General features: G+C 41.8%; 3 protein-coding genes across 20 annotated transcripts in view; 2 read left to right on the top strand and 1 right to left on the bottom strand.

Moving 5' to 3' along the window:
- The window catches only part of MEF2A (myocyte enhancer factor 2A), an 88017-nt gene extending 67400 nt beyond the window's left edge, over positions 1-20617 (top strand). For 7 of the 11 annotated variants that reach the window (XM_083850405.1, XM_083850407.1, XM_083850404.1 and 4 more), the window contains 5 exons: positions 5350-5540; positions 7121-7144; positions 10734-10860; positions 15864-15990; positions 16492-20617. In XM_083850405.1, the coding sequence (XP_083706531.1) occupies positions 5350-5540; positions 7121-7144; positions 10734-10860; positions 15864-15990; positions 16492-16852 (830 nt within the window). In that variant the 3' untranslated portion in view covers positions 16853-20617. The remainder of the gene's footprint in view (positions 1-5349; positions 5541-7120; positions 7145-10733; positions 10861-15863; positions 15991-16491) is intronic. The other 4 variants (XM_083850409.1, XM_083850401.1, XM_083850408.1 and 1 more) reach the window with 1 other exon arrangement.
- Positions 20618-21298: 681 nt separating this feature from the next.
- LYSMD4 (LysM domain containing 4) overlaps positions 21299-26306 on the bottom strand; it is a 21064-nt gene continuing 16056 nt past the window's right edge. For all 7 annotated transcript variants that reach the window (XM_083850415.1, XM_083850416.1, XM_083850417.1 and 4 more), the window contains one exon: positions 21299-23994. In XM_083850415.1, the coding sequence (XP_083706541.1) occupies positions 23353-23994 (642 nt within the window). In that variant the 3' untranslated portion in view covers positions 21299-23352. The remainder of the gene's footprint in view (positions 23995-26306) is intronic.
- The window catches only part of LOC310904977 (uncharacterized protein), a 23652-nt gene continuing 21348 nt past the window's right edge, over positions 24003-26306 (top strand). For both annotated transcript variants that reach the window (XM_083850422.1, XM_083850421.1), the window contains exon 1: positions 24003-26266. In XM_083850422.1, coding sequence (XP_083706548.1) covers positions 26140-26266 — 127 coding nt within the window. In that variant the 5' untranslated portion in view covers positions 24003-26139. The remainder of the gene's footprint in view (positions 26267-26306) is intronic.

Here is a 26306-nt window from a genome sequence, read left to right as displayed (position 1 = left end):
CAGCCTCTGAACCACATCTAGATTTTTTTGTTAAAATTTCACATTGCCTTGTCATAGTTTCTGATTTACGAAGAGGTACATGGGATCTGGTTAGAATCAGCTACTTGTATAATGTCAGCTTGCCCAGGATACCACATCACACATCTTCTGAACATATCACTTCTGTTCTCCATAATATTTAGATGCAAAAGCATTCTGCTTTTGTTTTAATTTTGCTACTGCATTCTGAATAATAACCCTCATCTTGAAGAAGGCTGATCTAAATGTCAGTATTGCTGAAAATTCTCTTATCCTTCCATGTAACGTAAGGAAAAAAAATTCCAGGAACCTTGAAAACGAGTCTTCTAAAACTTTTTTTCAGTTTTGTGACATTTCCATGTGTTGTTTTTTTGCTGTATTTTATTATCTAAAATACTGCCTTTAGAAGTATAAATCTTATATATTAGATGTTTTAAAATCTTATGCTGCTGTTGAAGGTATACTTTACTTGTAACTGGTGTTATCTGAAGTATTATTCTTTAAAGATCTGTGCAAATACATTTATTCTACCTTCCTTGAGGTGTTACAATAAAGTTTTTCCAAAGGTAGCAGAGAACTAGGCTTTTTGAAATTATTGTACAACTGGCAGTGATTTCTATGCAAAGCTGCAAATCGTATGAACTGCAACTGTAGGTTGGTTTTTCCCCTTAAAGGTATCATACTCAGAAATGCAATTAAATGGAGCATAATGCGCATAGAAATGCTACTGTTATATTTAGTTTCAAAACTCCTCCTAACTAGCCCTAACTACCTCCCCTCCAAGGTCCTACATGTAAACATTTTTCTTAAATAGATTTTATCTGGTCTTCTATATGCATTGTGATTTGGCTTATTGCAAACTGTTTTCAGTTTGCTCCTAATCGTGTGCCTTTTGTCAGATTACATGATGTCATTTGCATAAATATTTATTTGCTACCGTTTTCATTTTTGCTTAGCCTTATATCGCTTAGCTCCTTGCCCATGATTATTTTTCAGAACTGTGTGCAACCATTTAGTTTTTCCAAAGGTGAATGACAAAAAAAAAAAGATTAATGGCATCAATGACTATAATTTATTCCTTGAGTAGTAATAAGAACATGCAGTACTTTCCAGCCACGTGTGTTCATTGTTTCAGCTGATGCGATTTATACAGTGAAATATGAGTCTGGCTCATGTAATTGAAAGCTGCATCTTGGACTGTAGGACAATAAATGAGATTAAGCTGTGTTACGTTTCTGAAGGCAGGGTATACAGTTGTTGAAATAGCTGGGTTTTAAAATTAAGCTTCAGAAAATTATTTCAAAATTAGACACTGACTAAGCAAGAAGGGGGCTGATGTCCATTGGCAATGCTTATTATCATAAAAATCTACTTGAGTTATTTTAATCTTTGTTTAAAATGATTCATATAATTTAGTTTATCATCTTTGCCTTGGTTTCATTTTTCCAAATACGTGTTTTGAAAATGCTTTTGTGGCTGTGCTTAAAAAACTCGGAGTTAAATAAAACTGTTGTGGTGGAAGTGAAAACAGTAGTCTTAATTTACACTTGCACAGGATTTAATATTCTGTTTCCATTTTTCAGTTTCGTGATGTTTTTAAAACATAAAATAATTGTATTTGGGGGAAGATGTATGGTAGGTGTGGTGGATACAGTTTCTGTATTATACAGCATAGTAAGTAGAATTTATGGGGTTATTAAAGCCTCAGTTTGGCAAGCTGCCTAACAATTGCATCATCCTGTAATCATTATCTTTTTCTGGCTCCTGACCTTACTCGAAGAAATGCCATGCTTTTAGTTATCCTTTCACTCTTAACTTGTAATCTTTAACAGGAGAAAATGCTTTAAATTTCCTATTAAATATTAATATTCTACAGTCTTACTGCAGCCACAGCATCTGGTTCTTCAAATAATAGATATATATACTTCAGCAGTTCTTAAAAATAAGATACTTAGAACATCCAGCAAAATGCTTCTGTTAGATCAATACCCCTACAACTGTACACTTTTGACATTTTTTATCCCATTCTTAATAAATATTTTTTCTAAACACTCATACTCTGTTTTTAAAAAGTGCTCTGGCTTTTGACAGAACAAATGCTTGACTCTGCCCTGCTGCCGAATGGTATTGCCCAGAGAAGGCAATGGCAAGGAGTTTGTTGTTTTTGACAGCACCAATAAAAGCATGAAATGTTTCTGAAGGATTGGCAGAGCCTTGTAATAAGGGTTGCAGGAAATGACTGTATTGGGTGTGGAAGAAAGACACTGTCCAGATTTAACACATGAGCTACCGAAATACTTGAAAACAGAGGACAGGAAATGGTATCAGAGGAGAGGCGAAAATGTGATACAGAAGTCCATTGTTTCTAAGAAGTGTTATTGTTCTCAAGTTTCAAATACAACGCAGACACTGCAGCATTGGCATGTAAAAGTCCTGACAGCCTAGCGAGCAGTAAAATGCTATTTATTATTAGTTGAAAGCACCAACTTTCCTTTGTTATTACGGTAAGGGCTTTAAATATACTGTAATTTTGATAAAATGGTGGACACTGTAACAGTTTGTCAGACTTGTATAGATATTGGTTTCAAATAATTTCTGCTCCTTTGCATCTTTTTCCTTATTCACTTCTTCTCTGTCCATTGTGTGAGATCTGCCTTGCAATGTGATGCTGTGTAGGCTCTTCATAATTAATGTGTATGTTCATTTACAGCGGATGGGTATGGATACACACCTATCTAACAAAGCTGTCTCGCACTTTCAGGAATCTTAAGGCACAGCACAGAACTTGGTTTCTTTTTCGGTTGTTTTTTCTGTGTGACCTGGAGTGTGTGCACTCTCTCCCTCCGTTATAATTGCCCTGTCTCCATACTTGTTCTGCACACTCTTTTGCTTCATTTTTCTGTCCTAGCCACGTAAATCAACCCAGACACCTGCAGTAGTGATTTGGAAATAAACCAGTTCTGTGTAGATTGTTTCTGTGTGTGTGTGGTTCGTTCTTTTTTTTTTTCTTTTTTTTTTTTTTGCCTGGAGCTCCTGCAACTCTCTTCTAACCCATGACAAAGTTACCAATTTTCTCCTAGCACTGAAGTGTATATTTAGCTCCATTATGTATTCTCCACTCCAAGCAAGCTTTCCATCCACTTTAGCTGAATTTTATCGCTAACATAAAGCATCCCAATAAATTCTGCTGTTTTTCGTTGAAGAATGTAGACACTTTAACCACGAAAGATGTTTTTGCTGTGGTTTTTAAGGAAGAACACTGCCACAAAAAGCTTTTTCTTTCTGCTGTCACTGTATCCTTTCTTTCCTGCCTGACTTCTGAGTAAAATGGTAGAATTCTCAGAATACTGATTCCCATATCTCCCATGCAAGTCCTTCAGGAAAATATTAAATTATAAGAACTTGTTCTTGCTCTGTTTCCCTTGAAAAACAAGGGACATATCTGATCATTCATGTGTGGCCAGGCTTCTGGCACAGTAACAAATTCACAGAGCAAGCGGGTCCGTAATTCGAAATCCAAACTGGAAAGTTGTGAATTTTCTGCTCATCCATATGTGAACAAGAATTCTGTGGTTGTAAATTTCAGTACACTCCATCCATGTACAGTTTTTTCTTGCAAAATATTTAGCAACGACTTGGTTTCCAAAAGACCTTTATAAAACTCCATAGAACATCTCCAGATCAGCATGAGGGATTTGTTATTCTTATATCAACCTTTGCTTTTTCACATACTAAATTTATAAAATAATATATAGGATTCTACTCAGAGTGGGGAGGGAACAGATGAGGACTGCATTTGGCAGTTCCCCCACTGTGTAACAAAGATAATTAATAGAAGAGACTCCTTCATTAGCCTCCTGGAGAGTTCACACCGAGGTTCTCACTATACCTTAGCTTAGGATCTTACCCATACCAGTCACCTGCCTTGAGCGTTGTGCTCTCCTACTGATGCATGTTCTTCGTTCCTGCTAAGCGTTTAAAGGCATTAGAAATTTTACCAAAGAAGGTAGAATGTGACACTGACAACTTTCTCATTTTAATTGCTTTTAGATTAACATGTACTTAATGTAATAAAATTGGATTGGGCACAGGGGCCTATTCAAATTAGAATAATAATACAAAATTCATGCCAGTATGGCGCTACAGGCTATTAGAAGAGAATTTCCCACACAGTGAACTTTGTGTAACAGAATTTCCCCTGAATTGTGACTAAAGGCCACTTTCAGTACTGGAATATTAGTGTAACCATAATTTTATCATGAATTGTATTTATGTATATGCACACACAAGTTCTGTAGTGTGAAGCATAGTGTTCCCTGTTGGAATATCCCATTGCTTAACGACTTTTTTTCATTTGAAGTTGAATAAGCTGCAAGCGTTTAAGGAGTTGTTGCTATAAATCTGATAAAATCATCAGAATGTGGCTTAAAGAAAAATCTGATAAACGAATTCCAGGTAACACGATGGGTGCTTTTTTCAGTTCAGGAAATGGCGTGCTATGCGCTTAGTTGTTTTAGCACTGCGTTACTTTCTTCTGATCTGAACATAAGCTAAGGCCTGTGTTTTTGAGCAAATTCAGGTTTTGGAGATTTCAGTGCTGTGCTCAGGACTTGTAGGATTGGGCTTGCCTAATTTTCCCTGGGAATGAGTATTGGGAGTAAGGGAGACAAAGGCCTGTGCAAAATAAATCAGTGGACATAAATGACATGTATATCTGTTTCCAGGGCTTGGCACGAATTCAAAGGGAAGGGATTTGTTCTCCTTACTGTTGCTAAATATAATGACCAGACGGTATATATTTTTGAGACTTGAAATTAATTTTGTTGTTGAATACATACTGGAGTCCTGCAGATCTTAAAGGTATTCGAAGCATCCATTTTAGAAACAGAGACTTCAGGAGCTGGCTTTTTATTCTCAGAGGCCACAACATGATAATGTTTGTGTTCTGTGTGGGGTGGCGGTAGGGATGAGGTGGGGTTGTGCAAAAGCACATGCTTTCCTGCAAGCTCAGCCTGGAGAAACTTAAAAGGGAGAAACAACAACAACAAAAAAACAACAAATGTTATTGGAAAAAGTTTTGTCAGTATGCTTTTCTCAGCATTTAAGCTGCCACAGTGTGCCCTTAAGGTGATACTGCCTTTATATATTGATCTTGTGGTGAAAGTGGTTTTTGTCTGGTTATTCTATACTGTTCCTCTTGGAGAAGTTAATAATTATTTTAACGAAAGAAATAGTGCATAATTTGTACATGCACCAAAAATTTCTATTGCAGCTTCTCTCGAGACACGTTTATCCTGAGGTACATTTGTTTTTTCTCTTTTCCTCTTTCAGGAAATGGGTTTGTGAATTCTCGAGCTTCGCCGAGCCTACTCGGAACTACTGGCGGTGGGAATGGCTTAGGGAAAGTCATGCCTACAAAGTCTCCACCTCCACCTGGAGGAGGTAACCTTGGAATGAACAATCGCAAACCAGACCTCCGTGTTGTCATCCCACCCTCCAGCAAGGGTATGATGCCGCCATTGGTAAGTTAAAACATTTGTTCTGTAGGTGGCTTTCTTTAGGGTAGGGTAAAAACAAAGTGGTCTGCACAGGGAGACACTATCTCATCTGCTTGCCATGAGTTACAGTAATAGAAAAGCCTTTTTTTAAAGCAAAAAATAGCAATCTGACCTAAAAGCGGTTAGAGTGCAAACCCAGAGACATAGATTGGGATTTTATTTTGATGTCTCACTGACTGGGAACGGAGAACTTTGCTGGTTTGGAGGATGTGGGTTTTAACAAGGATTATGCATTATTCTGTGCAGGAGTAGCTGTTTTTATTGGTAATGTAAATGCTATTAACGTGCCCCTAAGCACACTTGCACCTCTTTTTACTGGGCGGTGATGTTTGTGGGATGTAAAGTGTACCTTCAATGGTAATGATGGTCTGAGAGAAACTCTTGTGTGGTGTGACGTGCTGGAATGCAACTTGCGTTGCATAGTGTCCTGTGTTGGGTGTCCTGTCTTCAGTGAGCACACAAAAGAGTAATGAGGATCACGTTCAGTGCCTATTTGTGTGCTTTTCAATGCTACTATGCAGTTTGGCATGTTGGTAATAATGTTTGTTCAGCCTCGGTTTAGCATAGCACACAAGTTTCGTGTCAGGCGTGAGGCAACCACAGCACTGAGGCCAGAACAGGTCTGTCAGGAAGAGTTGCTCTGTTTTTCCTTTAATTTGGTTGACCAAATCCTTTGGCCTTACTCTTTCCCTGTCACGTAGAAATCTGAGACATCTATGTGCATATTCTCTGTTTTCTGTGTATGGAGGAATGAACCATAACCAGGAGGAGCAGGATATAAACAATAAGAGTACTCTCTGAATAATTTGTGTTTGTTTTTAAGATACCACAAGTGCTTACATTTGTTACTGGCATTCATGATGAATAATACGACGTGAATCCAAGTAACAAAAGTTACAATTATCCTCAGAGTAATGATTCATCAAGCTTTAGGGTTTATTTTATTTTTTCAGGAATGCTGAAGTGTAGAAAACATAGGAAATACACTGGCTGTTTTTTAAAGTGGAGAATATTTTTTAAAATTAATTAGAAATAGATACAAGAAGAGCATCTTGTTAATGCAGTTCTAGTGTAAGTAGTGTACAGTACCTACTTACTGTTGTCAAGAACAACTTAAAATTCAATTTATTTTTTGTCTTTCTGGGGAAATGGGAAGGAGATTTCAGAGTAGAGATGCTGGGATGGCATTACGATTATATATGAAAAATATTTTTTTACTTAGCTGAATATGCATTGCATCAGTCCAGTCAGAAACTGCTGTGTTACATATCTGTGTATGATGTCCATGTGTGGTTGTGTCCCTGTTTTTATGAAGCTCTTTCTGCACTGATTTGTCAAAGTGTTTTTTCAATACATCTTTTATTAAGTGACTTAAGTTGCATACCGTATTGTAACTTGTAGTAGTATTATTTACAGATTCAGGTGGCAAATTCACATTATTAATTAAATAAAAATCCAGACGCACAAACGTGACTTTCTCTTTCATTTTTGAAAGCAATGCTATTTTTAGTAACTCTGTTATCCCTCTTGTTTGCTGAGTACAGTCGGAGGAGGATGAATTGGAGTTGGTGAGTTTGGGCTCCTGTTTGATGAGAGAGAGCAAGATGCTGAAAACTTCTTTTACTACAGTTCTTCTAAACTGTAGTTTCATTGAATATTTTAAAGAATTCCAGTGTTCCCTTGCTAGCAGACTGAAATACGTTTGTTTGATCAAACTCAAAACCTGACCAATTCAAGTTGAATACGCATCCAAAGTCCAGCATTTTCTATTTGTAAACTTCCTTTTTTTCTGAAATAATTTCTGTTTTTCTTGGAGGGAACATTGGAAAAGAGCCTTACAGAGTAACTGTCCATGTGTATAGGATGTTTAATGGTCTTTATTATTGTTGTTTGTAAAATAAATAACCACTTATTCCCTAAATTATTGAAATATTTTTAGAAAGTGGCTTCACTCATGAAGTTCTTCAGATAGTAACACAAGCCATGTATTACTTATTTTCATGGAGATTACATCATTGCTGGTGAGGTCACCTTTTTGGAGTTCGGAATTATTTCATCCTGCGTGAGATTATCAAACCACAGGGGTGTTCCCTGTTTACTGAAAGGAGTAGAGAATTGCAAAATGAATTATTCTACCTTTTTTCCAGTGGAAAGATTCTGTTTTTGAAAGGAAACTCTTGGGATTAGTGTTTTTCTTTTTTTTTTTTTTTTTTTCCAAAAGGTTTTAACATTTGGCATTCTGTCTGGAAAATAACGTAAGGCTGAAATAATTCATAACTTATTTTTAGAGCAATTTGCAAATTGTTTAGCTGCCGTAGCACGAACCATGCAGAAGGTGCTGCAACAGAGTGCAATTGTAAAGATAGACAAAGAATTCTGCAGATTATATACCTTGATGCGGTTTTGAACATGGACCTGTTGCTAATATGAGGCTCTAATTGCATGAAAGCATGGACAATGTAGTGACTTGCATACACTTCTTAATAAATGCATGCTGTTGGTTGATTTTTACCTTAAACGTGAGCAATAGACTTAAGAAAGCAAGGAGAAATGATTTTTGAAATGTAGTATTGAAGTCTTTAAGGTTTATCGGAATGACTTGCTAATTGAGCAGTTCCAAACAGCTGTCATGCACATCCTCGCTTCTATAGAGCAACGTCCGGTTTCCAGGGCAAGAAATAGAGCTTTAGGTCAACATAGGAACGCTTAATCAAGCAGCGTTGCATACATGTCAGAAATTGGAATTATTCAAAAGCAGTTGAATTAAGGCATTGCTACCAGCTAAAGCTGCCGTGCTCTGCCCTGTGAAATGCCGAGACGTGGTGGAGAGGGGCCGAGGTGCGGGTTCTGCATGCAGCGTGGGCCCTCTAGTGGCTCTCAGGTGGGCTCCGCTGCTAGGGGAGAGGCACACAAAGGAAAGCCAGTAATGCCTTCCTTAAAGGCTCTTAAACATGGCAAAGCAATCCGAAGTATACCTGTAATCTTGCTTATTATGCTCATTTCTGATGCTAAATTTAGCGCTAGACAGCAGTTCCAAATCGTGGCTGTGAGCGCTCGTTCTGTGCGGTTGGAACCGAGCACAGAAGACGAAAACCAGAGATAGCACCGGTAGCGTAGCAGGAAACGAAGGTATCCAGCTCTTCCTGTTCCTGCTATTATTTGCACCAGCTTAAAAAAAAATTCTGAAGGCTGTCACAAGTCTTCAGTTGGCTGACTCCCAGGTACAACAAATAGCAGGTACTTCTCGGTGTCCTTGCTTGACTGAGTGTTCAGGAATTCTATTTAGAAATAAACCACCTTTATTAGCCACTCAAAATAAATAAATAAATAAAAATCCCAAGGGGAAATCCTTTGGTCTGGATTGTTTCCCAGTATACTCCTAACTTTTCCATTATACTGTAATCCCAACTTTATAGGCTGCCATCCAAGAAAGCTTTGGAAAAAGGTCAATTCCTGACAGACAGAAATCTGCTCTAATAACATACCTTTCTGCTAGAGCAACTCGGGCTAGTGGAGATTTTCAGAAGTACATAAGTGATTTAGAAGGATAAATTGCACAGAAGATCAGTGGGACTTTCTTTGTGACTTTTGGGCTTTGAAATCTGGGACCTGTGAAGCAGAGTGGGTACATCTGCCGAACAAATGCCGAAGTCTTACCGGGCCCAGAGGTGGGCTTTCTCCAGCGTCCAGACAAAACACATCAGAAGGTGGTAGCCAGTGGAAGATTTTAATCTTCCACTTTAATCTACCATTTTAATATGGTAGCTGTGGTGTGTTTTTTTTTTTTTTTTTTAACTGGAAGGATAAAAGCCGGGGATTGATAGCCCTCAATTCATCTTCGTAAGTTTTAGCTTAAATTTGAATAGAGCCATGTTTCTGTACCTGCTCATCCCATTATTATAAAGAGAATTGTGAGTTTTAATGCTGCTCACTCTCTCAAGATCAGAGTAGAGGAAAAAAAAAAAAGGTACTGCAGATACTGAAGTGCTCATATGCCTGTCCTAAATGAGAACAAGTCCTAGCAGCTTCATTCTTTTAAAGCTAGGAAATGAAATTCCACCAAAGAGATGAAAAAACGCTGTGCTTACAGCAAATACTTTTTGTCAGGGAGGCTTGCTTTAAAAGCATATTAAGCAATTTGAAATCTAGCTCCCTTAATCAAGAGTGCTTCTTTGAGAATGTAGAAATACAGAGAGTAGAGAAAGGGACACTAAGCCTTCTGTAGGTAAGGGTAAGCATCTCTTGTTTAAAAATCAAAGCGTGGCAGTGCTGCACTTGAAGTTGCCTCCACGAAGAGCGGCACGTTCTGTGACAGAGCAGCTTTTCTGTCTGGTGGTATTCAGCGCAATGTTTAATGTGAGGTTTTCGAAACAGCAAATTTAGTTGAAGAGCTTAATTTGAGTGATATGTTTGCTACAGATGTTCATTGCAGTATGTGGCAAAGACAGACTCTTCACGCCTACAGTTAGAACAGATAATCTGAGACAATGTAGTTCAGCTGTTTTTCCTGTCAAAAAGCATAGTTGCTCAGTGTGAAGTCAAATGTCATTTGCTTTGAAAGGGATCTGCTTTATAACAAGTACTTTACCAGCTTCTCAGGAACCATGGGAACGGCAGGATTATTTTATCACCGAGATCTTATCAACAGAACTGTATAAGATCTCCTTTCAGGACAGGTGTAGTCAGCACAGTGTCAAAGCTGGCAGCCAAAATTTGAAAATCTGATAACCAACTGGAAAGTGGGAGTCTCTTTTCAAATGGAACTGCACCTCGCCATCTGCATTCAATCCTCTTTAAAAATATGGCTTAAAACTCTTTAAATCACTTAAGAACTTCTGAGAATTGTTGTGCATATCACTAAGAAATTGCATTTATTTATGTCCTACAACTCAAATTAACACTGATGAAATTTGCATGCACAGAAGGGGGACCACTGAGTCTTAATTTTTAATTTCTGTTAGCCAAGATAATTTTTGGTTGAGTCTTGAAATGTTTTGGTTTGTTTAGAAAATTTATCCTGATAAAAAGTACGTGTTCTTTACTAAAATAGAAAGCAAAGAAACACATTGTAATCAAATGCTATTTTTATATTAGCACATAGTTTTCCATTGTTCTAACTGATATCTCACAAGACATGTTATTTTTAATCATTTATAGAATACCCAAAGGATAAGTAGTTCTCAGTCTACACAGCCTCTTGCTACCCCTGTGGTGTCTGTGACAACTCCAAGCTTGCCTCCGCAGGGACTGGTGTATTCGGCCATGCCTACTGCCTACAACACTGGTAAGCATTGTTTTTACTAAGTGACTTGATTTGTCAGATGTGTACAAGGCTTTCGTGATTCATAAGCCCAGAAAATTTGCATTTCTGTGACATTTCACTTGATTTTCCTCTTCAGTTCAAATGAAGGCTTTTATTCAAAAAAAAAAAAAAAAGAGCTTTCAGCATGTAAAATGTGTAAATGTTGAAACTTACAGTCGGAAGAAGCTTTCAGTAAGGTTGCACCCAGCTGAACGCGGGAAGAGACACAATGAAATGCATTGCTTTATAGCAGTAGTATTCAAGCTATCCATCTGAACTGAAATGCCTCACGTTGAAGTGGTAGCTGATACTTCAGAGCATACTGTCCCTTGCATTCTGCTCCGCTGAATTCCAGCGGCACAAGGGAATCAGATTCTGTGGGGACTTTCAGTTTACAAAAAGCCCAGCTGTAGAAAACCCAACCCGGGCCTCTTCCTCTTCAGTAATTTTATCTAAAGTGAGGTGGGGAGTTGCTGGAGGGTATTGTCAGCATTTCACCACTGGGAGTCTCTTAAGGATCCAGAGGACCTTAAAACTAATTTTATCCAAAGTGTGAAGCAAAGAATTTGATAATATGAGTGGTAATTGGTTTGTCCATTTCAAAAGCAGTTGGGGATATGGTGCCTCCATACCAATGGTGTTAACTTTGACTTGGATCTTAAGGTTCTGTATTTGTTACAGACCCTGCATGCAACAGGTAAAGACATTTTTTGTAATCGTTTCCTTGGAAAGGAAATACGCCTATACCCTTGGTGGTGTACGGTTGATTACTGCTGGTCTGTGATGCAGACCTGATGCGGGTCTGTGATGTTTAACTTCCAAATGCACTTGCAGAGAAATTATATTGCAGATAATTATCAATAAATTTTTCTGAGTTAAAATAGCTGTTGGTTAAAAGCGAGAAGGAAAACAAAGGAAATAAGTGCCCAGTTCACTGTTCTTTTTAAGTGAAGTCTAATTAAGACATTGAAATGTAAATTTCACTTGGCTTTTCTCTGAAAATCCCTGCGTGTCTGTCATCTCTGAACTTTGGATATTTGGTTTAATCTTATTCCTGACCACCATGTAGTCCTGTTGTTCCTCCCAAAACTATTAATTTTGCTATTTACTTTATGTTATATACCCCAAGTAGAGTTAAAGTCCAGTCGTGGTAAATACTCTGCAAGTAAGTGTGTAAAATGTGTTTTGTTGATGACATAGTCTTATGCAACAAAAATTCTGAAAGGAGACTTCTGGCATTAACTGTGTGAGCACTCTTCGTGGGCAGAGACTTGAAGCAGTCTTCAAAGCTCAGCTTTGTGAAACTAAAAACCAGGAGAGGCAGTGTATGAAGTGTTTTAAAATTAAGATTAAGCATTTTTTTTAAATGCAGCAATATCGTTTTTGAGAGGGCACGTGTGAAGTTGTTTCATGAGCTGTCACATGTTCTTGTGGGTTGGTACTTCAGATCTTTTTTTTTTTAAGGATGTGGTGGGATATAAAGCCCAAGAGGGCACAGTAGGAAACGAAGAATAACCTTGTGCAAAGGCCAAGACAAATCCAAAAAACTTTATTGAATGTTTGTAGAAAATAGCTAGAACTTGAGTTAAACAGAGCTTTCACAATTTTGTTTGTTTTCTGCAAGGAAGGACGCCATCAAGAGTCTGTAATTTTAAAAGATGGAATAGATCGAGTAGCCATCCCTTCATAATCATTTTCCCAGCAAAAACGTTGGATCTTATACATTCTGTCCACTTTTTTAGCTTTAAAAGTCTCCACTGTGTTTTTTTAGTTTATACTTGTAGCCATCTGCCAGCTAAGCAGCTCAAATCTCTTTTGGTCCTTTTTCCCCTCTCTCTGCAACGGTATTAATGCGCTCACGAGCAGACATTATTGCACTTTCTGCATTGCTTTGGCCTCAGGGGCACTGCCCCGAGCACTTACTGGCGTGCATGAGGTTTGCAGCTGGAGAGGGACTGTTTACTCCTCAGCAATAGTAAATATTTATGCTGCGGTAGCACCCAACTAAATTGTTAAACATGAATGCAAATAATTGCTGCCCTGAGGGGGGTTCAAGTCCGCAGAACTGAACGAAGAAGAAGATGGGTTGCAGTAACAGCATAATGAGTGGAGAATTGTGCGTAGTGACTTATTCCAAATTATAAACTCCATGAATTTGCTGGACACACAGATTTTGTTTTGATTCTTGCTACCAAGAGCGTTCATATATTGCCTTTAATTACTGTTCAAAATAGACAAGTAGCTCTGGTCCCTGTTCAGAGGACCCGCACTGTTTTGCTGGGCACCTAACAATTGCCATCATTCTCTCGTGCAGTATGGCACTGTCTGGGAAACGGTGCTGTGTGCGTCCCTCATCTGCAGTAACCTGTGAGCTGGTGGCTGAAACAGGCTCTTGGGATGAGAGGGGCTGTAGTCTGAGGCTCTGGAAGCAGCAAGGGCTATTGAAACCGGCTGTTATCACTAGGGTATGATTTTAAAAAACAGTCCATTTCCTTTTGATAATGCTGCGTTTTGTGAAGCTTTTAGCCTTTGGCGTTTTTCAGACACTTCAGTGATGTTTCTGTTGGACTGAGCCTTTCAGGAGCCTTGCAAATAGAAATCTGACTTCGAAACCAAATTGTAATCTGGGCATCAGGGTGGTCACCGCTTCTGTAGCAACTGCGCTTCTGCACTTCTAAGGGCAAAGATAAAATTTAAATACATAAACAGTGGTTGTTTTTTTTTTTTTTCCCCTAGATTGAATTTTTTTTCCAGGGCTGGAAAGGATAGACTCAACTCTTAAATCGTTAATTACAGTGTTTGGTATCAGTTTTGTACGGAGATACTATTCTATATCACTTGTTTTGCCAGAGGAATACTGTTTCTGCAGATTGCTGAAAGAAGGGCCACAAGAGGCTGCAGTCCTTGTTCTGACACAGGCTAGACTTTTTCTTCAGTAGCCAAAATACACAGAGATCATCAGCTCAATAGCAACTTACACTTCAGCAGAGCATATCCAGCCATCATCTGAATTGTACTCCTGTGTTTGGTCAGTCACTTTGCAGACAGACTTCAAAGGTGTCTGACTGTTTGGGTCCCAGCAGTAAAGGTTTCCATCGCGCAGAAGGCACTCTGTCGTCACTTGTCCATCTTGCACCAAGGCACTTGTATAGAATTTGCTCTCCTGTTTTTACTGCTGGCAGATGTGTGATTATTGACAGAAATTAGAATGCAGATAATTTTGTAGCGGCACATGTAACCTTTGGAAAAGAGTCTCCTCTAGCCCTTGTCATCAGACACGCTCTGAAGCATCAGAACCTAATTGTCCATTACCACTAAAGCTATAATTATGAAGAAACAATAGATGGAAACAAAATTCCTGCAAACATTTTCTTCAAGTTTGCTCTTACAGAAACGGCTTTGGCACAGAACAGCACATCCATCTCAAGTGCTCACGTTGCCTACAGTTGCAGACTGGCACAGGTCTGGCAGCTCCGGAGGTTGAGTGGATGTCCTTGTGATTGGAAGGCAGACTTTTTTTTTTTTTTGCCTTGTAAAAGGCCAGGTCTGATTTTGTGCAGAAATAATTTTGAGCTTGTCCAAGAAGGAACCAAAGGGCAGCTTACATAGCTTTACCTGCTGGGGTGCAGCTGGGAGTCCCAAGGTCTTCACAAAGACTCCTGCAGCGATGTGTGTGCATCTCTGAAAAGTGCAGTGCGCCTCCTGGCACGGGGCTTCCCTTCCCTTACGGGGCATTGAAAGGGAAACCTAGGAACTGTCCACAGAAAACAAGTTGATGGATGGGAATGGGGAAGCTGTTCAAGAGAGAGAAATCGTAATGGTTTGGGCGTTTTAGGACAATGCAAGGACATACATTTTTAAACAATGAACAACCCTACTTAAGTGGAATTTTTGGTTAATCAGCGGGCAATGTAAAGTTTGGCTGCTGGCATTTTGTCTCTTTCTCTAGAGACCAGAAATTATTTTAAGGAAGCTATGTTACAAGATAATTAAAAGCAGAGAAGTGTTTTAAAACCTGAAAGAAAAGCAAGGGGTGATAATGATAAAATGAAAATAACTTCCCATGTGTGAACAAAAAGTGAGAACTGTCTAAGCATTACAGCATAGCCAAAACCAACATCCAGTCATTCACTGGTGATTAGGAGCATGTTGCTTTTCTATTACCCGTTTAAATTGTATTTCTAAATAATGATATTATGCCTTCAAAATAGAGGTTTCTTTTGTTTATTTGATACAGAGATGACAATTTAATCAGACATAAAATAACCAGTCTATTGTGGGAAGAGGGAGCATGTGGTGCTTTACAGTAGAGCTGCACAAATGACATGGAAGGGGTCGTTCAGGCTCCCGGTTGCAGTGCCTCCGGTCGTGCTGCCCCTGCCGTCCACAGCCCTGCTGTGCCTGGCAGCCAGGCCAACAGCAGCACGCGCTGCTTCGCCCCTTGCTTTGGGTATGGGCTGTAGGGCGATGAACTGCTCCGCAACAGATGAGGCAGCCAGAAGGTATGCGCGCCTTGTCTGAGCAACTGCTGCCTCCCATCTGGAGCACGTTTTATCTAGAACTGAACCGCAGCCAGGATTTTCTTGGTGAGTTCAGTGCAAGAAACACCATTCCTTTCTCGTGACTTGGTTCTCCCCTTTTTGTTTCATTTTAAAAAAATCTTCAGAAATGCAAATACTTGTTGTACTCTTAAGATGTGTCTATATTGTGTGTGTGTGCGCGCGTATGAAAGCTGCAGCCGTGAGTTTAGAAGCATGTCCTTTTGAGATCCACATGAAGTTAGGAGGACTCTCTCTGGGTATCAGAGTTTTCACCTGCGAATGCCTTTGGGTCACTTGCCTTGTTGTTTTGGGTAGAAAGCCTTTATGTTCGTGTATGAGTGTATCCTATGCACTCACATATTTATGCGTGTGTGTTTATATATGTAAGTATATTATAAATAAACTTGTTAATTACTTTCTTGTTTCTTTGTTTTTCCCTCTTAGATTACTCCTTGACTAGTGCAGACCTGTCTGCCTTGCAGGGATTTAACTCCCCAGGAATGCTGTCCCTAGGGCAGGTATCTGCCTGGCAGCAGCACCACCTCGGTCCAGCAACCCTCAGCTCTCTTGTGTAAGTAAACGCGATGAGGTTACGGTACGGCATCCCGCTGGGCACTTCTGCTTTCAAGCTGATTTCTCTGCGCTGGGAAATACTTGGCACGAGACCACTTTGTTTCTGCTGCTGATGTGTTTGTTGCCTTTCAAGTTTGCCCATTGGCTGCAGGAGCAATGATGATTTCTGTTATTTATCCTTTCTGTCAGTTCAGTACTGAAGCTGACAAGCTGGGCCCCTCCAGGCCCATCTTTTTGCAGGAGAGTCACCTACGCAGTTAGCCTGAATGTTTGGAAACATGAGATATTTGTTTTTTAGCTTCTATAAGTGCACTTCAGACCTTTAACTGATGCTTTCTTTCAACTTTGTTTCTTCCCCTCAGTAAGCTGCGTTTATTTACGTGCTCATTTTGCGGGTGTTGAACCACAAGACAATGCCATCCCACAGACGCATGAATTGTCACTTTCTTTTCCTTTCTTGTGTTTTCTTATTTCTTCCTTTTGGTTTTCTTTTTCCCAGTACTGGCAGCCAGCTATCTCAGGGTTCAAATTTATCCATTAATACCAACCAAAACATCAACATAAAATCTGAACCAATTTCACCTCCCCGGGACCGTGTAACTCCCTCTGGGTTCCCGCAACAGCAGCAGCCACAACAACAACAACAGCAACAGCAGCAGCAGCAGCAGCAGTCGCGTCAGGAAATGGGTCGCTCTCCTGTTGACAGTCTCAGCAGCTCCAGCAGCTCTTACGACGGCAGCGACCGGGAAGACCCACGGAGCGATTTCCATTCACCTGTGGTGCTGGGAAGGCCACCAAATTCAGAAGATAGAGAGAGTCCATCGGTAAAACGAATGAGGATGGACACATGGGTGACATAAACTTGCAGTGTTGCCTCTTCAGTTTTGTGTTCTCAAAATGAACTGTCCTGACATATCTAAATTTATAAATAAGGACATGAAATAAGTATATTTATATGTATATACATACATGCATATATATATCTTCACATGCATATATATGTGCTAGTGTGTGTAGCATACACAAAATCATCAGGCACTTATTACAAACTTCTTGTATAGCTGCAGATGTCCCATGGTAAAATGTAACAGAACAATCCTATAGGTATTGATCTAGTCTGGCACTTACCTGGACTTGTTGTTTTAATAATATAACCTGTTTTGCAAAGAAACATTGTACCCGTATTATAATCCTACCACACTAGATTGCAGAAACCAAGAGGGCTCGCCTGTAGTAATGTCCCTGTGTGTTTTATTAAAGCTGTATGGTTACTTGTAGTTAAGAAATAATGCTTTGTAGCAGCAGAGCAGTAGAAAAGCAGGAAGAAGAAAGCAATACTGTACATAAAATGACCTTTATATTACCCAACCTGGCATGGGTCTCTATTGCAGAGGGTGCATGGAGAAGGGCTGATGCTAGAAAACATAAAAAACAAAAACCCTGTTTTGCACGTGCAAAAAAATAGTGTATTGGGTCAAAGAAGTGATTTTTTTAATGAGTGAAAGAGAGACATAGAGAACTCGCATGAAATATTCAGAAAATATTAGCCTAGAAAATAGAACATTAACAAAATAAAATTAATATATTAAGTTATAATTGGAATATGTTTGACAAATTTGTTTTTACGTTCATACCTTTGAAAAATATAGAAACGGATTTTAGCTCATGTATATTTTATATTAAAGAAAACAATACCCTAATGAATTGAAGACTATATATAAAGTTATATACAGTACTTTTGAACACATTCTGCTATGAATTATTTATATAAGCCAAAGCTGTATGTTGTAGCTTTTTTGTAGAGTATAGTTTTATCTTATTTTGACTTTCTAGTTTTTGCTTTCAAAGATGAAAAGGAAAAACTTGCAGGCGGAACCTTGGGGGAAAAATAAGCCATGAACACTTATATGTAAATTTAAATTTGAGCCAAACTCTTTGTGTATATAGCATCTTAAATATATTATCACCTTTGGTGTAAGTACCTATGTATTGTACGTTCACCAGATTAAAAAGTATATTTTTGTGGATTGACGCCAACTTGAAAAAGGCGAGGTCCTTATTAAGTAGAGTATTCACTGTTTAATATTTACTATTTTGTTAAATATACTGTACTTTCTTTGGATTTTAATTATTATTAATATTATTATCCAGATTTTTCAGAGGGTGTATAAAGGGGTTGTCCCCCTCACTGGTGGTGAATGTGTGCCGTTAAATTGTAATCTCTGTGCTGTATGGTTAAGCTTCATTATACATTTTATATATATGTATATAAATAGCAAAGTGGCAAAAAAAAAATCCGGTGTTAAGTTCATCCTGCATAAATATAAAAAATCTGTTACAACACATTTTAAGGCATCATTTTAAAACTGCCTCTTCTGAGGAGGAAAAAAAAACAGTGGAAAAAACTTGACCTAATTTCTTATGATAGGGAAATAACACATATCAGATGAGCACAAAAGGTTTTTTAAGTGGTAAGTGGTTTGGGATGAAAGCTCAGCTTTCAGAATTAAATGCGCTGTTCCTCTTTGCTGCTTCCATCCAATAGAGCAAGGAATCCAGAGGCCTGTGGTGTTGTCACAGCTGGTGAGGAGAAGTTTGGTTTGGGCTTGGATTCACCGTGTGGCGTTACCGAGGGGTTTGTACAGCCTAGGTGTGCTGTAAGGAGAAGGGTGAGGAGGGAAAGGGCAGTGCTGCCTGCCCTTGGCTTCTAGGCCCTGGGCAGGGCGGTGGGCGAGCGGTGGTGAAGGCTGGGTGTGAGCAGCAGCCGCAGGAGCCAAGAGCCTGGTGTCGCAGGCTGTGCGACCTGCCTGGGTGCGAGTGGTTTTGCGTTAGGGAGCGTTGTCGCCTTGTAGAAATCTGATTCCAGTTCTGTGCCGTGCATCTCATCTCCCTGTGCACGTGTTGTTTTGTACTGGGAACCACAGGGAGTAGGTATTAGTGAATCTCACTGCTGCGGGTAGTTCTGGGAGAAAAACTACAGTGCTGTGTTATTCCTGAAACCCCTTTAAAGTAATCCCTGTTATTTATAAAATAAAATCTGGCTTTTTTTTTTCTTAATCACTCACTTGATACTGTAAGAAAGAAGTATGAGAAATGAAAATCCGGTGTGGACAGCTATCTTGGCTGCTTGCTTTAATGTGTGATGGAAGAACAAAGTTAGGACGTACAGCTTCTAAAACCCGCCGCGTGTTGTCATGGTAACCTCTGAAGTCGTACAGGTTTCAATTTGTTTCAGCCACTTAACTGTGGAAATCATTCTCCATTCGCTGCAGTTCGTTATCAGTTTGCAGAAGCCGACAGGAAAATGAGACCTTTTCTAACAGCAATTCAATTTCCAAAGTGACTGAATTCACTTACCACTACAGAGAACCTTTTAATGCTTTGAAAAGTTATGTGATTTTTTTTTTTCATTATTTATGCACATCTATGAACTTTGCTGTACATCTGAGTGGGAGTTCTGCATTCACATTTACTGTCTATTTTCTTGTGTGCCTTATAAGATGGCTTTGCTGACTGTATCTCAATAGTCTTTATTTCTATGCAGGTTTTTAAACAGTAAGTACTATTGCTGTTTTCTTAAAGAAAAAAGCTACATAAGGGTTAGAGTTTGTATTGAAATTGCACCAGTGAATTTAAACAAACAAAATGGTTCTGAAGAACTGATCCTGGGACTGTTAACGTGTTGCCCAAACCCCTCCAACAGACTCGGCAGAACAAGTCTTTCACAGACCTCCTGTGTCAGTGGGAGAATTTCATGCCATTAAGTAAATGGGAATCCTGATTTTTAGTAACGAGTAATGAACTTTGGAACATACTTTTTTAGGAATTGTAAAAAAAAAAAAAGTTTTATAAAAAGACAGAGCACAGATATTTCAACAGTTGAAAAATACTTTTTTTAATTAAGTAAATATATTGAATGACGTTGCAAGTGGATCCAATCCTAGTTTGAACCCATTCAAGTCTGAATGATTTAAGATTTTTATCTTCTATTGTGACAAATCACCTCTCCATCTTTGAGCTCTCACTATAGTATTTAAAAATTCACATGTAATCAGGGATTCGTCAGATAAAAATGCTTTAGCCTTTCCTTTCACTTAAAGGACACTAATGCATCAGAAACTTGCGAATTACTGTGCGCACAAGAAATACATAGTAAATAAGGAACATAATAACTCCTAACAATTAATTGATCATGGAAAGACGTTAAATTAGAATGTGAAAGAAAGACTTAACAAATGTAAACATTTAAATCTTAGTAGAAACTTTCTTCACTTTGCTGTGCAAGAGAACACTGCTTTGCTATATTTAAAATGGCTTTTTTAAAAGAGATTTATGTATTTGGTAAATGTTTGTAGTCAACAGTTCACAAAGAAGCTGTTCACGGTTTAATGATGATAAGCCGTTTGGCGGCACAAGCTGGACTTTGTTGCCATCCTTGAGACGAATCTTTTAAGAAAAAAATAAGTTAATCTCAATTTTTTCCCTGAATGTGTTGTTTTTTCTTCAATATACAATAAATATTCTAGTGAACTTTTTATCAAATGGTTAAGAAAAATGCTAGAGGTTGTTGTAAAATATTTGTATCCTGCATTCACTAAAGTAAAGATACTGGCTTTTACTGTGTACTCCAGCCTCTGTCGTATTTGCAGAGCATGGTGTTGTGTGACTTAGTGCGCTTCTCCTCCCTGTCCCCAGGATCTGAAATACTCATCAGCTTGCCTTGATGTACCGGTTTTAAGCTGCAGCCATAGGTAGTGCTTTTAATCAATAGGAACTTAGTTTTTTGGCTACATGCACTTTACAGGCAAACTAAGAGCTGGATTGCTCTAAGCCACCTGCTACAAAATGCTTGCAGAACCTTAAATAAAAGCCCAAGGTAGAGTCAGCATCATGAGCCCAGGGCAAAAACTTACTGCCTGCCTCCCTCAGGGTCATGCTTCCTTTTGCTGCCGCAGCACCTGCTGCGCCCTGTTCTCCTGCACACTGCAGCACTCAACACAGTGGGGTCCAGCACGGCTGCGGCTCTGGTCCTGGGGCTGCGTTCTGAAAGCAGAAGTAAGGCGGCAGCAGCAGCGCTGCCCTCACTGACTGCAGCGGGACACGGCCTAGAAAACAAATGGTTATACACGAGACAACAAGATTAAAGGGTCCATTGCCAGGTGCTGGCTCCTGCAAGCCCCAGCATACATACATACCCATAAAGCAGCTCCTGGTAACAGCAACAAACCACCACCAAAAAAAAAACAAAACACACACACCAAAAAAAAAACCACGCATAGTCTGGGGTGGTTAAGTGCCCCTTGTGCTTTTATTTCATTTTCCTTTATTTAAAAAATGTAGTAATTACCCCCTCCCCAACCATGAGGGATACTTTTTCCTTCACAGAAGAAAATACAAGGTTTGTTTTTTTTTTCAGTACAAGCTACGTTATGTGCCTCATTTGCAAAAATCAGGTTCCCTCAGGCTGCCCTGAGCGCTTTTTTTGAAGGTTGCAGGAAGCCCAGGGTGGTGGGTTAACACCACACGGTTCTGCTTGGATTGTGTAATGGTCCTCGCCCCTTAGCATTTGTTGTTAAAAAAAACAAAACAAAACAAAAAAAAAACCCTGTCAGGCTGCTCTTCCTCAGGCCAGGCAGGGATTACCTCTGCACACCACCAGCTTGTGCTGCAGCACTCACCCAGCCTTGCTTTTGCTCACAGAGCTTCAGAAGCAACAAAAAAGGCTTTCAAAAACTCAGCACCGTGCCTGACGTTCAGCAATGCTACCCACCCCCCCCCCCCCACCAGCCTGCAGGCCCCAGCAGTGCTGCCCCCGCTGCAGGGCTCATAAGAGGCGCTCGTCCCTTGAGCAGCTCAGGGCTGGCCTGAGCAGCCCCAGGCAGGTGGATTCTGCCCTTGTGTAAGGCAGCGCCGTGCTTGAAACACAGCACCGGGGGGGAGGAGCCGATGCAGCGCAAGGCAGCCGGGCCAACCCCGTCCTCAGCCACCAGCTGAGCAGCTGGGACGAGCCAAGCCCCACGCAAGCGTCCGGCCAGGCAGAGCCGCTTCCAGCTGGCTGCTACCCCGTTACTCCCCGGCCCTTCCCGGTGGGTTTCATGCAACCGTGCTGCAGAAACACCTCAGCATTTAGTTCTAGGAGAGCGTTTACCTCTGCCTGCCGTCCCTGAAGTTGCTGAATGAACGTTTTGAGGCCAACTCTGTGCAGTGAAACTCCCCAAAGCCTCGTGTCCCGCAGGTGCCTGTTCTGCTCCCTTCCAGCATGTAGTGTTTGTTTTCTGACCCGTCCTAAACAGCACCACCCCCGGCTTACAGCCAGCTTCTGGCCATCCACAAGCCTCCACAGCTTCCTTCATCCTTCCGCTGCACTCCGCTTTCTAATGCAAACATCAGGAGTGAACAGACGCGTGCAACATCCAGCAGCTTCACCGCTCCCCATCCTACCCAGGGTTCATACACCTCTATGTGACCACCTAAATAGCGTAGGGCTTCGCAAATAAAGTCACCTTGGCAGCGCTCTCTCCCTTGAAGGCTACAAACAAGGAACTCCGGGACTGCACGGGGGTGTTTGGGCTGCACCATCCAGGAGTTAAGAACAGAAGGAGCTAACAGCTAGACCTCCCCGCGCCACGTGAGCCTTGGAGAAGGGCGCACCATGCACCACAGGCCTAACACCACTCGACAGCTCCGCCTGGACGCCTGCTGCCACACTGAAGCAGTTGCTCCGGACAAGCTGAACCCTGACATAAGCACGGATTCTGCGAGGAGCTCTGCCTGTAAGACAGCAGCGCCCACACAGTCTCTTGAAGGGTTTCCTCCAGGAGAAAAGCTCCAAGCTCAGCCACCACCATGTGGGGCTGGAATCGTCCACAGCGGAAGCGTTTGTGCACACAGCTGGACTCAGGAGTCACCCCCAGCGTCCTCATGCTGTGGCACACCTCAGCTAACGCCCTAAAAGTCATTGCTTTAAGGTTAGGTACACCCAGACTGCCAGTCTGCAGGAGAGAAAAAACGACAATTCAGCGAAAGAGAGTCCCCCCTTCTACTCTAAGCAAAAAATATTTTCTTACAACACAAACAGCCGCCAGCTTTCCCGTCACACTAATTCTGCACTGTGTCACAGCAGTAAAGGGCTCAGCTTCTTCAACAAGGCCATTCGTAAGAAATACCTGCAGCAAACAGGAGTAATTGCTTTAAAATACTTCCCCTCAACAGAGTTCACAAGTGTTAAGCCAGCTGCCTGTTGATCTTTACAGGCAAAGCATTCTTATTCTTCCATAAAATCACATCACCTCAGGTTCGGTCGAGTTCAGGACTACAATGTCAGCTACTTTAAAAAAATAATAAAAAAATCTCTGTCCTGTTATCCCCCCGATTGCGCTCGTGGCAGAGTCACAGGCTTATGGGCCTCAGTGCTGGGAGGAGAGGCTGTGTTTGGCTGCACCTCCCCCTTCGGATTTTTTGCTACATCTGAGCTTTGTAGTGGTTTCCCTTCCAATCCATCTGCTGAGATGTTTGAGGTTAGTGTTGTGTTGGAGGTATGGGCTGCCGGGCCATTCTCTTGGGTTTTAAAATAGATGATATAAAATACCGGCAGGACAATCCCTATCAGGAGCATAATGAACACTGCGTTCCACCACTGGATCCCCCAGTCCGCACCAGTGCTGGGCTCCCGCTTCCCCGACTCACAGAGCGGCCTGTCCAGCGCCTCCGTGCAGTACTCGGCGTTCAGCTGCACCTCTGCCTGCACGGCCTCCTGGATGCTCCGGTCGATCCCCTTGAAGTAGTCGCTCAGGCGGCTGCCCTCCGAGCCGCTGGCACTGGCCTCGGGCTCCGGAAGGTCCACGAGCGTCACACCGCTGGGGCAGCGCGGGGCCGGGGCCGGCCTCAGCTCCCTGCTGCTCTCCGTCAGCAGCCCGTGGGGCTTCACTGGGATCTTGATGGACTTCAGCGCGTACAGGTCCTGCTCCCTGATGAAGTTGTTGACGCGTTTGATATCCGCCACCTGCAGGACCCGAAGAGGACACCAGGATTAGTTTAGACGACCCAACCTGTTACCAGCACTGAAACAGGAGTTGGCTACAAAACCAGGCTGCGAGCACCAGCCTGAGGTGAAAACAAGCCCTGGCTGCAAGTGGCTTAGTGCGGTGCAGAGCCTTTCCTGTCTGCTCTGCAAAGCTGGAGACACCTGAACACAGGATGGTTAACCCAGAGCCCCGTCTGGTGGCCCTGAAGCCAAGGGAACCCTCAGCTGCAGGGGCAGACACCTGGCAGCTTGTCCCTAACATCAGGAATTAAACCCTTCAACGTTATTTTGTCAGGAAATAACAAGCTGACACAAAGCATCCTAACTGAGGCGATGCTTCAGGGTTTTCTGTTCCAACAAAGACAGATCATTGGGACAGCAAATATCCCCTGCAGCGGCTGCAGCTGAGCACTGCGATGCTGTGCTGAAGCTCCAGGAATGGGAGCAGCACTCACACCGCACCAACAAAGGTGATGGCAAGAATGCAAGAGCACGAGGCTGCGCAAGCCATTCAGGCCATTTTTTTTGTACTCATTTTTGGCTGCAGCGAGCTCCTCTTGTCCCAACTAAGAACAATGCCAAAGCCAGGCCCAGACTATAAATGGTCAAGAGTGAAAAGGAGAAGTTTCAAGTGCCTCGCATCTCTGCCAAGTTATCTACAGCACACACAGAACTACTCTTTGCACTGCCTCAGTGCCCCCGCCCCAAATAGGCCCCGATGACAAACTGTCATTGATTTTAGAAAAGCTCATCCTGGAAGTTTTGAACAGTCACGGACTTTTGCAGTTACAGATCTCAGTGCCCTTACAGGAGCTGCTTAACTGTGCAAGTAACAAGAAATACACCCAAACTGTATCACGTCAGGGCCAGCGGGTACACAGGTCTCCAGCAATAAGGATTTCTCTCTCTCCAGTTAAACCAGAGCAGGTCAGAAGTGTGTGTTCTGGAAGCGGGGGGGCAGTAGGATGTTCCTCCTGCTGGAGGACACAGCCACCCCAGCCCCCCTCAGCTCCCCGTCCCCACCAGACGAGCAATCGGCCTCTGAGAGCGTTGCAAACAGAGGGATGTGAGAGGCAGGACCGAGCCCTCCGTTACATCACGGGGCACACTGGGATGGTTCCTGACATAAACCAGGAGTTGTTCAGAATTGTCTGAGTTCACGGAACTGCAATGATTTGGTGTAAGTGGCAACAGCCATGCAACTGCTGGTGCTGGAAGAGGAGCATATCGCTACACGGAAGTCATCTGCTGTGCCTCTGAGGTCTCACTGCTCTACTGGTTCCCACCAAAGCCTGCTCAAGCCCTACCAGGCTCTTCCTCACAAGCACCAGCTCAGCAGTGGAACCCAGAAGGGCTTTTTTGTTTTGGTTTTGTTTCTAAGGGAATGGGAGGGGAGGAACTGTCGCAATTCCTCCAAGCCCTCTTGCTTCAGCTGCACCTCACAGCTGTTATTAAGCAAGACAGACTGCAACAGCACTGCAGCAGTTCAGCCAGTTCTGTGCCATTATCCCCAACCAGGTCACTGTGCAACTCTTTGCATCATGGAACTTTTTAATCACAGTCTAGCTGGCAGATAAAGGAGGCTCTAAATATACAGCTTTAAGTGCTAACCAATGGGGTATGTCTAATGTTCAGGTAATTAAAGTTCTCAAGAGTTCTTCCCATAAAACTCACCAGTTTGGAACAAAGATAATGTTTTTTAGTATGTTCCAACTCCAGAGAAAATTCATTGTGCACGTGCACTCTTGTCTGCCTGCAGATGGCTGAACTGCTCACGCTTCTGGGTGCTGCAGGGAACAACCAAAATCTACACCCCTGGACAGCACAGGGACTCTGTGATCTGGACTTTGGCATCTCTGTTCCTCTAAGCCCACCTCTGCAATATGCGAGCTCCTGCCTTTCTAAAACAAACAGAAGAAGCATCCCGACCCAGGCCCCATCGGAGCAGCACTTTGTTGCCCTGTTCCTTCAAAGCCTGCATCCCCCTGTGAGCAGGGCTCTCACCCGCACATCTGTGCTCAGCTCCCTACTTTTTGCCCTCACTAAGTAAATACGAATCATGACTGCTACGCTTCACTTAGTCACGCAAATTAAACAGGAAACCAGGTCAGGCAGGGCGTGGGGATGGCACCTTCCTCGGCCCTCCAGCTGAAAAGAGCCCTTCTGCAGCTCACCCGTACCCAGGTACTGACCCCGTCCCTGAAATACGTTGGGAAAACGCTGTTAGACAGCGACGAGGGTTACCCGGAAGGTAAGCCACCCGCAAAAGACCCGTAAAGCAATTAAAGCAG

The sequence above is a fragment of the Anser anser genome, assembly GCF_964211835.1.
Source record: "Anser anser genome assembly, chromosome: 10".
Lineage (NCBI taxonomy): Eukaryota > Metazoa > Chordata > Aves > Anseriformes > Anatidae > Anser > Anser anser.
This window is presented reverse-complemented; position numbering and strand designations above follow the sequence as displayed.